General features: G+C 48.0%; 1 protein-coding gene across 1 annotated transcript in view; it reads right to left on the bottom strand.

Moving 5' to 3' along the window:
• The window catches only part of COL4A1 (collagen type IV alpha 1 chain), a 182,046-nt gene that overhangs the window by 31,775 nt on the left and 137,959 nt on the right, over window positions 1-12,312 (bottom strand). Inside the window, exons 41-42 of the mRNA XM_035110373.2 lie at window positions 10,552-10,602; window positions 1,299-1,484 (exon numbers count right to left, since the gene is read on the bottom strand). Of these exons, the coding sequence (XP_034966264.1) occupies window positions 1,299-1,484; window positions 10,552-10,602 (237 nt within the window). The remainder of the gene's footprint in view (window positions 1-1,298; window positions 1,485-10,551; window positions 10,603-12,312) is intronic.

Below are 12,312 nucleotides of genomic sequence, written 5' to 3'. Positions count from 1 at the left end.
ACAAGGGCCATCCAGTCCAACCCCCTGCCAAGCAGGAAACACCTTCAAAGCATTCCTGACAGATGGCTGTCAAGCCTCTGCTTAAAGACCTCCAAAGAAGGAGATTCCACCACACTCCTTGGCAGCAAATTCCACTGTTGACCAGCTCTTACTGTCAGGAAGTTCTTCCTAATATTTAGGTGGAATCTTCTTTCTTGTAGCTTGAATCCATTGCTCCGTGTCTGCTTCTCTGGAGCAGCAGAAAACAACCTTTCACCCTCTTCTATATGACATCCTTTTATATATTTGAACATGGCTATCATATCACCCCTTAACCTTCTCTTCTCCAGGCTAAACATACCTAGCTCCCTAAGCCGTTCCTCTAAACAGACCCAACCCTCTCAACTGTTTCTTATAAGGCTTGGTTTCCAGACCCTTGGTCATTTTGGTTGCCCAACTCTGCACATTTTCCAGCTTGTCAACATCCTTCTTAAATTGTGGTGCCCAGAACTGGACACAGGACTCCAGGTGTGGTCTCACCAAGGCAGAATAGAGTGGGACTATGGCTTCCCTTGATTGGGACACTATACTTCCGTTGATATAGCCTAGAATAGCATTAGCTTTTCTGTTGCTGCACCATACTGTTGACTCATGTCACGTGTACTGTACTTTTCACATGTACTACTAGTAAGCTAGAGGTCCCCCATCTTATATTTGGGCAGCTGCTTCTTCCTGCCTAAGTACAGAACCTTCCATCTGTCCCTATTGAAATTAATTTTGTTAACTTCGACCCAGTTCTCCCTTTGTTAAGGTCATTTTGAATTCTGATTCTGTCTTCTGCAGCATTAGCTACCCCTCCCAGTTTGGTGTCATCTGCAAATTGGATGGTTGAACACACTCTCAATTCCTTCATCCAACGATGCAGAACATCAACATTTCCATTTTGGGAATAGCCCAGTGTGAAAATCTTTCACTCTTTTTTTTTTGTTCTTGAATAAGTACTGTTGGACGATCTTTGTACATTAAGTGCTCATTAAGTTTGTAAAAACACATATAGGTACAGTCGTACCTTGGAAGTCGAACGGAATTTGTTCCAGACATCCGTTTGACTGCCAAAACGTTCAAAAACCAAAGCGTGGCTTCTGATTGGCTGAGCCCAGCGGAAATGTGGAAACTCTGTGGGACATTCAGCTCCCAAAAATAGTTCGCAAACTGGAACAGTCACTTCCGGGCTTGCGACGTTCGGAAGCTAAAACGTTTGGGAACTAAGCTGTTTGACTTACAAGGTACAACTGTATGTTGTCTACAAATACTCTTACCTTGAAGCCCAGGTCGGCCTTGAGGTCCCCGGTCACCCTTAGGTCCCTCTCCAATTTTGCCTGGTAATCCAGGAACACCTGGTTGGCCTGAAGGACCCTGAGCGCCAGGAAATCCTGCTTCTCCCTTTGTACCAGGAATCCCTGGACTTCCTGGGGAGCCAGGGAAGCCCACATCTCCTTTTGCACCTAAGATGTAAAATGACAATCATTTAGGAAACTCGTTATCTTAGGCATATGAAGTGTGGAGACTAGTAAATGTCTGGAACTGAGTCATCTAAAGTGTTGTTGGTCAGGACCAAGAAAAAAGATGGAAGGCTTAAGAGATGCCATTTAACTGGAAACTTGTTTTGGGGATGGAGAAACAGTTTAACTTAGCGCGCGCGCGCGTGTGTGTGTGTGTGTGTGTGTGTGTGTGTGTGTAACTGTGCTCTGACAACCATGGATGCTTTCAATGCAATAGCCATTCTGTGTTCTCACTCTACAGAGAAAGCTGCCTGTTCTGTTGTTTGTAGCTCTGGAACAGACCTCTTCAAAGGAAAAGATAACTATCAAAGTTTGTCTAGATGTCACCTGAGGAGCCCTCACACCCTGTGATTATTGGTTGAACCTGAGGGCCCTGCTCCTGCCTCTATCTACCTAGAATCGTAGAATCATAGAGTTGGAAGAGACCACAAGGGCCATCCAGTCCAACCCCCTTCCAAGCAGGAAACACCATCAAAGCATTCCTGACATATGGCCGTCAAGCCTCTGCTTGAAGACCCCAAAGAAGGAGACTCCACCACACTCCTTGGCAGCAAATTCCATTGCCAAACAGCTCTTACTGTCAGGAAGTTCTTCCTAATGTTTAGGTGGAATCTTCTTTCTTGTAGTTTGAATCCATTGCTCCGTGTCCGCTTCTCGGGAGCAGCAGAAAACAACCTTTCTCCCTCCTCTAGATGACCCCTATATATATATATAAATGTAGGTATTGCGCGCACAGATGTCCCAGTCTTTCTCCGTAATTGCTGAACCGTAATGTAACAAATTTGGCCACAACGGTCCATGCCCATCAGGGAGGGATCTGGCATAATTTCCCCCCCCAAAAAAACCCACACCTTTCACACCTAAAATAATGATTAAACACACACAAAAGTGGCACCCAAATTAAACGTCACCACCAGAAGCTCTGAAGACTCCAGCAGCATCCAATAGAAAGGCAGATCGCACGCTGCTGCCTCCAAAGCTGCGCTGCCAGATGACATCACAAAATTCCACAGAAACCAACTGAAAACAGTCCTTTTGCAGCAACAAGGCCCAGCTTTTTAGATAGGCTGCAGCATTGCCAAGCAGGGAAAAACAAACAGAATAGGGCCTTTCACAGGGTGGGGGAATCACAGGGATGAGACACAACAATGGGGGAGGGGATCACAGGGATGAGGCACAACAAAGGTAGGGGGAAACACATAGCCATGGGGGGGGAGGTAGGACCCTGAGTTAGCCAAAGCAGTGGGGGGTGTGGACATTTTCAGGAACACGCGTGGGGGGAATCTTATTTTTGAAACTTACAGTAGGGGAGTCAGGGTTGGGACAGGGCAGGTGAGGGGACTCTGAAGGGAGACTCTGAAGGTCCATTTAACAGAAAAACCCACAGCAACGCATGGCCGGGCCAGCTAGTCCTTTTATATATTTGAACATGGCTATCCTATCACCCCTTAATCTTCTTAATCTTCTTAAACTGTACCATACTTAATAAAAAAATAAGATACCCCAAGTTGTTGCCTGATTCTTTGTTAATCAGAGAAAGATAGGCAGAGCGATAGCTTGCTCCATAGCTGGACTTGCTCAAAATAAGGTTTTACAGCCTAATTTCTATGCTTTTAATTTTGCTGCCATGGGTGGGGTTTTGAAACTCTGTTCAATCATAGAATCATAGAGTTGGAAGAGACCACAAGGGTCATCCAGTCCAATCCCCTGCCAAGCAGGAAACACCATCAAAGCATTCTTGACATATGCCTGTCAAGCCTCTGCTTAAAGACCTCCAAAGAAGGAGACTCCACCACACTCCTTGATAGCAAATTCCACTGCTGAACAGCTCTTACTGTCAGGAAGTTCTTCCTAATGTTTAGGTGGAATCTTCTTTCTTGTAGTTTGAATCCATTGCTCTGTGTCCGCTTCTCTGGAGCAGCAGAAAACAATCTTTCACCCTCTTCTATATGACATCCTTTCATATATTTGAACATGGCTATCATATCACCCCTTAACCTTCTCTTCTCCAGGCTAAACATACCCAGCTCCCTAAGCCGTTCCTCTTAAGGCATTGTTCCAGGCCTTTGACCATTTTGGTTGCCCTCCTCTGGACACATTCCAGCTTGTCAGTATCCTTCTTGAACTGTGGTGCCCAGAACTGGACACAGTACTCCAGGTGAGGTCTGACCAGAGCAGAATACAGTGGTACTATTACTTCCCTTGATCTAGATTCTATACTCCTATTGATGCAGGCCAGAATTGCATTGGCTTTTTTAGCTGCTGTGTCACACTGTTGACTCATGTCAAGTTTATGGTCTACCAAGATTCCTAGATCCTTTTCACATGTACTGCTCTCAAGCCAGATGTCCCCCATCTTGTCTTTCATTCCCCCCCCCCAAGTGTAGTACTTTACATTTCTCCCTGTTAAAATTCATCTTGTTTGCTTTGGCCCAGTTCTCTAATCTGTTAAGGTCATTTTGAAGTGTGATCCTGTCCTCTGGGGTATTAGCCACCCCTCCCAATTTGGTGTCATCTGCAAACTTGCTCAGGATGCCCTCAAGCGCATCATCCAAGTCATTGATAAAGATGTTGAATAAGACTGGGCCCAGGGTGGGGCCTGACAGGTTTTATAAGGACTGCTGCTTTATATCCTTTTAAATTCTTTTTTGTGTGTTTTAACTGGATTGTAAGGGGACTTGGTAGGGACGCGGGTGGTGCTGTGGGTTAAACCACTGAGCCTAGGGCTTGCCAATCGGAAGGTCGGCGGTTCGAATCCCCGCGACGGGGTAAGCTCCCGTTGCTCGGTCTCTGCTCCTGCCAACCTAGCAGTTTGAAAGCACATCAAAGTGCAAGTAGATAAATAGGTACTGCTCCAAGCGGGAAGGTAAACGGCGTTTCCGTGCGCTGCTCTGGTTCGCCAGAAGTGGCTTTTTCATGCTGGCCACATGACCTGGAAGCTGTACGCCGGCTCCCTCGGCCAATAACGCTGCAACCCCAGAGTCAATCATGACTGGACTGGTCAGGGGTCCCTTTACCTTTACCTTAAGGGTACTTGGTAGGATGTGCTGGGAAGAGAGGAGCAGGGGAGAGTAGGGGGTGGCCCAATTTCAGTGGTTCTGGGCTTGCAAGGAGGGACAGGGAGTTAGTGACTGTGCCAGCCCCTCCTCCAACTTGGGGAATTGTGGTTGTCATATCAGCCAGCCCTTGGGTCTGTGATTGCTGCGTTTGAATGCCAGGTCAGCCCAGAATAAATCTCCCTCATCCATCATCTGATTATGATCTGGCATGTATCACTGGAACCTGGGTGGGTGAAGAGGGTGGAGTGGCTACTCAGTGCAGCATCAGGCCAGACTCAAGGGTTGGGGATGAGGAGTTGCTGTGGTCTATAGAGATTCTCTCTCTATCTCCAGGCTCTCTGTCCAGGTTTTTTTTTGGGGGGGGGGATCCAGAGTGTGTATTCCAGGATTGGGCAATGGGGACAGACTAGGGATTCTGCTGGTTTCCCGCCCATCTCGCTGCCCAGGAGTCTCCCTGCTTGAGCTGACAGAGTATTGAGGCCAAGGCTCTGGGGCGGCTCAGGACCTCACGGCCACCATGACAACCATGGGGCTGTCCCAACATGTCACCGGCTCAAAGCACATGGCAGGCCACACTCTGGACCTTGTTTTCTTAACTAGGCAGGAAGAGGGTGATTTGAAGGTGGTGGACATTGACATCAGTCCCTTGTCAATCACTTTCTGATGAGATTTAGGATATCAGCACCTTTCCCCCTCCAAAGGGGCAGGGGACCTATTAGGAAGGTCTGCCCTCGGAGGCTGATGGATCCCGTGGAATTCACGGTGAAATCCAGTGGAAGACACAATCGCCTGTTGAGTGCCCTCTCCCACTTCACATAGCCCAATTGGCCCCCTGATATACTCCAGAGCTTAGGGCAAGGAAGCAAGCTGGGAGACAGTTGAATACAAGTGGAGGAAAGATCTGAATGAATGAAACTGAACACTGGTAAGGGCTCATTATCGAGTCTACCTAGTGGCAGTGAAGACAGCAAAGAAAGCATATTTTGCTGCCTCCATTGCATCCTCATTATGTCGTCCGGCAGAGCTTTTCTGGGTAGTACCTGCCTTTTACATGCTGGCCCAAAGGAGGTGATAGAATAAATAATAATAATAATAATAATAACAATCCTATATAATAAAGTCCCTGTGTCTCTGCGTCCAGTATTCCCTGTGTCCCTGGGTTTGCGCTAATGCGCATGTGCCCCACGGACACAGGGACTGGACGAAGAGGCGGGACGTACACACACACACGCTCTCTCCCCCCTCAACCCTCTGCCTCCCGTTCCCCTGCGGCGCTGGACCAAGATGGCGGCATTGGGCTCCGGGGCCGCGGCGGCAGGAGCCCGGTCCAGCTCCCACCACCGCGGGCCACAGCCCCGGAGCCCGATGCCGCCATCTTGGTCCGCCTCCTCCTCCTCCTCCTGACCCGTGGGAGGAGCGGCGGGGCCGCGGCCTTCCCTCCCTCTCTGTGCTCGGCCGCGGGACACGACGGGAGAGCGCTTTGTTGAATTGCGTTCCCGGCGCGCCCCGCGGCCGAGTGCAGAAAGGGAGGGAAGGCCGCGGCCCCGTCGCACCTCTAGTGCCCGTTTTCTTAACGGGCTGAATGAGACTAGTAATAATAATAATTTATTATTTATACCCCGCCCATCTGGCCGGGTTTTCCCAGCCACTCTGGGCGGCTTCCAACAGAAAAATAAAACACAGTAATCTATTAAACATTAAAAGCCTCCCTGAACAGGGCTGCCTTCAGATGTCTTCTAAAAGTCTGGTAGTTGTTTTCCTCTTTGATATCTGTTGGGAGGGCGTTCCACAGGGCGGGCGCCACCACCGAGAAGGCCCTCTGCCTAGTTCCCTGCAACTTGGCTTCTCGCAACGAGGGAACCGCCAGAAGGCCCTCGGTGCTGGACCTCAGTGTCCGGGCAGAATGATGGAGGTGGAGACGCTCCTTCAGGTATACTGGACCGAGGCCATTTAGGGCTTTAAAGGTCAGCACCAACACTTTGAATTGTGCTCGGAAACGTACTGGGAGCCAATGTAGATCTTTCAAGACCGGTGTTATGTGGTCTCGGCGGCCGCTCCCAGTCACCAGTCTAGCTGCCGCATTCTGGATTAGTTGTAGTTTCCGGGTCACCTTCAAAGGCAGCCCCACGTAGAGCGCATTGCAGTAGTCCAAGCGAGAGATAACTAGAGCATGCACCACTCTGGAGAGACAGTCAGTGGGCAGGTAGGGACTCAGCCTGCGTACCAGATGGAGCTGATAAACAGCTGCCCTGGACACAGAATTGACCTGCGCCTCCATGGACAGCTGTGAGTCCAAAATGACTCCCAGGCTGCGCACCTGGTCCTTCAGGGGGACAGTTACCCCATTCAGAACCAGGGAATCCTCCACACCTGCCCACCTCCTGTCCCCCACGAACAGTACTTCTGTCTTGTCAGGATTCAACCTCAATCTGTTAGCCGCCATCCATCCTCCAACCGCCTCCAGGCACTCACACAGGACCTTCACTGCCTTCACTGGTTCTGATTTGAAAGAGAGGTAGAGCTGGGTATCATCCGCATACTGATGAACACCCAGCCCAAACCCCCTGATGATCTCTCCCATCGGCTGCATGTAGATGTTAAAAAGCATGGGGGAGAGGACAGAACCCTGAGGCACCCCACAAGTGAGAGCCCAGGGGTCTGAACACTCATCTCCTCCCACTTTTTGGACATGGCCCAGGAGGAAGGAGCGGAACCACTGTATGACAGTGCCCCCAACTCCCAAGCCCTCTAGACCAGTGTCTCCCAACCTTGTGACTCCAGCTGTTTTTGGACTACAACTCCCATCATCCCTAGCTAGCAAGACCAGTGGTCAGGAATGATGGGAAATGTAGTCCGAAAACAGCTGGAGGCACAAGGTTGGGAAACACTGCTCTAGACGGTCCAGAAGGATGTTAAGGTCGATGGTGTCAAAAACCGCTGAGAAATCCAGCAGGACTAGGAAACAGCTGTCACCTTCGTCCCTAGCCCACCGGAGATCATCAACCAGTGCGACCAGGGCAGTTTCAGTCCCATGATGAGGCCTGAATCCCGACTGGAAGGGATCCAAATGGTCCACTTCTTCCAGGCGTGCCTGGAGTTTTTCAGCAACCACTCGCTCAATCACCTTGCCCAAGAATGGAAGATTTGAGACTGGGCTATCGCCCATATTAGCCGCATCTAAAGATGGTTTTTTAAGAAGCGGTTTAATGACCGCCTCTTTCAGGGGGTTTGGGAATACTCCCTCATAGAGGGAAGCATTTACCACCCCGCGGAGCCCATCCCCCAGCCCTTCCCGGCTCGCTTTTATTAGCCAGGATGGGCAAGGGTCAAGGAGACAGGTGGTTGGTTTCACTCGCCCAAGCAGCCTGTCCACATCCTCGGAGGTAACAGATTGAAATTTATCCCATGAAACGTGACTAGACAGGGCTCCAGCACTCTCCCGCCCCGGCCCTGCTCCCATGGTGGAGTCTACCTCCTTCCGAATCTGAGCGACTTTATCTGCAAAAAAACTTTGCAAAAGCATTGCAGGAGATATTGGCTTACTGTGTCTTGTTTGCAAAGCATTTTGAGGATAAAATGAATCTCATGGGGTGGCCAGAGCACAGTCTAGTCCTATTGCATTGGAGGAATTTCAGTTGGTAAGGCTCGAGGATGTGGACAAGGTGCTTGGATCTAGACCCTTGCCCCTCTTGGCTGATAAAAACCAGCAGGGAGGGAGCAGCTGGTTGGGTCAGGGAGGTCAATGCCTCTTTATGAGAGGGGGTGGTCCCTGTCTGAAGGAGGCAGTGGTAAAACTGCTTCTTTAAAAAATCTTCCCTGGATTCAGAAAACCTAACTAACTAACTACCAGCCAGTTTCTAATCTCCCTTTCCTGGGCAGGGTTCTGGAGCAAGTGGTCGCGGACCAGATACAGGTGCTTTGCGAAGAAACTGATTTTCGGGATCCATTTCAATCGGGGTTTAGGTATGGTTTTGGCACAGAAACTGCTTTGGTCACCCTGTATGACCTCTGTTGAGAGAGAGAGAAGGAAAACATACATGTCCCTGTTAATTCTTCTCGACCTCTCAGTGGCTTTTGATACGATTGACCATGGTATCCTTCTGGAGTGACTCTCTGAACTAGGGGTAGGTGGCACCGCTTTGCGGTGGTTGCAGTCCTACTTGGATGGTGTTACTTGGAGAGTGCTTTGCAGCCCTGTGGAACCTTCAATGTGGGTTCCGCAGGGCTCAATCCTATCCCCCACGTGGCTCACCGGAGCAAGACGGTTTGAGCATATTTCACCGATCCTGGTCCAACTGCACTGGCTACCAATTAGTTTCTGGGCCCAATTCAATGTGCTGGCTTTGACCTATAAAGCCTTAAACAACTTAGGACCGCAAGGAGCGCCTCTTACCATATGAACCTACCTGGAGCCTGAGATCATCTTCTGAGGCCCTCCTTCATGTGCCTCCTCCTCAAGAGGTCTGGAGGGTGGCAAAATGAGAACGGGCCTTCTCTGCAGTGGCTCCCCATCTGTAGAATGCTCTCCCCAGGGAAGTTCGCCTCGCACTTTAGGCGTCAGGCAAAAATGTGCCTTTTTAACCAGGCCTTTGGTTGATCTGTTTGACATCCTATACCCTTTTAAAATGTGGCTCTTTTCTGGTTGTTGTGTGTTATTGGGTTGTTGTTTTTATTTTGATTATATATACGTACTGTGGTTTTTATGTTAATCTTTTCTGTGAATTGCCCTGAGACCTCCGTGTGTTATTCAATAAGTAATAATACAGTAATAATAAATCACCCTGTGATCCTTGGATGAAAGGCAGCATAATAATAATAATAATAATAATAATAATAATAATAATAATAATAATGCCGTTGGCAAAGTAGTTAATGACCCTTCTTTGTTTAAGGAACTGTCTGTCAATGAAAAGGCAATTCTGGAAGGAGAGAATGGTTTGGGAATGCAGCTCAGCTTTCCTTCCTCCTTTGGTTGAGGGGTGAATATGAAAGAATAAGAGCCAGCATCATATTGGAGGTGGAGATAGAAAGACACAGAAGATCTTGCTTTCTGTGAGCATTGGGGAGCACTCCTTGAAATAATTCACAGCACTCCATATATCACAAAGACACCACAGTCCCCTGTTACAGTCACTCTAAGGAAATCAAACCCAAGGTATGTGCTGATACCCCTTAAATTTCTCATCAGTTGAGGATCACAGTGTGTGTAAAAATGAACAAGGGGTAGAGTACTCAGGTGTCATTGATGTGTTTCTTTCTTTGATTCCTTTTTGCTTTTTTATATCCCACTTTTCCTTCAAGGAGCTTGAGGCAGCATACATAGCTCCTCCCACTCTCCATGTACAGTAGTACCTTAAAGACCAACTAAGTTTTTATTTTGGTATGAGCTTTCGTGTGCATGCACACTTCTTCAGGTATCTGAAGAAGTGTGCATGCACACGAAAGCTCATACCAAAATAAAAACTTAGTTGGTCTTTAAGGTGCTACTGAAGGAATTTTTTTATTTTACTTCGACCCAGACCAACACGGCTACCTACCTGTAACCATGTACAGTAGGTTAGGCTGAGAGTTGCCCAAGGTCACCCAGGGAACTTCATGGTTGAATGGAGATTTGGACTCTGGTCTCCCAGGTCCTAATCCAACACCCTATACCACAACTAACCCTATACCACAGCAACTCAACGTACCAACTACTGCTTTGGCATCTTGTTCTATCTACAAAGCTGATCCTGCCAAGAGTCTCACAGAACCTACTGTATTCATGTCCCAGCTTTCCAGACAGCAATCTGCCTTTTAAAATTAGTCAGGCATTATCTTCAAGTGTGTCAACGCATGCACACTCTATTCCCAATTTTATGATGACACATCAGCCTAATAAATATATTTTAGTTTTGCATGTAACTGGTTCTTTATTTGGCTGTACTCTTTACATGAGATGTTCTTTATATTACCTCGTTCTCCCTTTGCACCTGGAAGTCCAGGAAGTCCTCTACCAGGTATACCTGTAAGATGAAGATAGTAGCACCGAGGTAAGGCAATTTAAATGTTCTCCATAAATTAAATCTCACTGTTGTATCAAATACCCTGGTGCTGGTTCACACATTAGAAATGAACTATTATCCTGGAACTTTATCCCAGAACACTATTGTGGTCTCTCCTCTTTCACTTCAAATCCTTTCAAAAACCAACTTCTGTGTTGAACCATATTCTGGCTCCACACAGATGTTGGCAACACAACCAAGAACAGCTGTAATTCTATAGAGCAGTTTTTCAGGGTTTCAGGCATCTGTCCCTGCCCTACCTGGAGTTGAATCGGGGACCATCTGTATACAGAAGCAGATCCTCTCCTGTACTGCAGAGCCAAAACCCCAAAAGTTCTTTGATGTAGCAGTTGGCTAATGACCTTAAAAGTATCCTGAATTAAATGCTGGAGAGAGCAGTTTTAACCTGAGATTACTCATGGTGCTTTTGTTAATGAGACAGGTCATATTACCATTTTATAGCAAGAACCATTTCCCCTCCACTCCAAAAGAGTGCATGGCATGCTATTGTACGTCACCAATGCTCAATTGTAGAGAATAAGGAGAAAAACACTAAGGACAGAAGGAGGAACCTAGGAATGAGTGGTATAGACAAGTTTTGGAACTGCAGCCTCACATGCAAAAGCTGTTTTATGTGACTGAGAGCAAGCTATAAGGATCTATCACCCACCCACCCCAATCCTGCTGGGTTCTTAAACTGAGCAAACTGTTGAAGATTCATTCCCCGTGTCTGTTGTCATGGGATTGTTGTCTATCACATGACTGTGTATGTTTTCATTTCACAGAGTGGGAAGTGATGAAGACAGGATGTTTGTGTTACTGTGTTTCCTGAAGTGGGACTATTGTCCTTTAATCTTTCTCTTTGCTGCCTGATGCTAGAGAGAGAGGGAGCCATGTTGCAGTGCTCCATGTGTGTTTATATGTAAATAAAAGTAAATTAGCCAAAATGCTGAGTTGCTGAGTTCTGTTACGCAACTGCGCAAACTCTGTGGATCCGTAAGTGTGCTGATGTTTCTTGGCATCAGTTGCTGTGGTGTTCGGGCTGGAGAAAGCTTTTGAAGCTCCCGAACAATCGACCAGGAAGGAGGGAACGTGCCAGTCGGGCATGTGTCTCTGCCAGGGTCCTACTCGTGTGTAGGAGATCCTAACACAAACTATAGTATTTAGGGTGGGAAGAAGTTGGGAATTCTATTTCTCCAGCTCATATTATTGTGTTAGACTTTCACAAAGTCTCTCTCTGGCCTTTCCTTCTGCAATATGATGTCACTTTTTGTAGGCCACAAGTTTTGCCTGGACACAGCATGGGTAGGGGGAGAATGGGGGAGCATTACGGAACTCATATTTCTCTACCCACATCTCTGGAGACTGTGAGAGAGCAGAAGGCAGGCAACCAGGGGCAGAATACAGGGAAATAGATCTGAGTGAAAAGTGAGGCCATGGAAGGTGTGTACTCTACAGCTGCAGGCAGAGGTGGTTTTGCGGCAGCACAACCGATTCAGCCACACTGGGTGCCACGCTGCAGGGGGAACCACAACAAAGCTGTGGAACGGAGTGCCAGAGGTGGTGGGCTGAGCAGACTTTTAGTGTCACACAGGGGGCTGCTGAAATTTGAGAACCCAAAGTCTGCCACTGCTACAGGGGAAACCTCCAGAGCTGAGGGGAATGAAGATA

The sequence above is a fragment of the Zootoca vivipara genome, chromosome 3 (assembly GCF_963506605.1).
Source record: "Zootoca vivipara chromosome 3, rZooViv1.1, whole genome shotgun sequence".
Lineage (NCBI taxonomy): Eukaryota > Metazoa > Chordata > Lepidosauria > Squamata > Lacertidae > Zootoca > Zootoca vivipara.
Note: the sequence above shows the minus strand (reverse complement) of the source record. Positions and strands in the feature narration are given on the sequence as shown.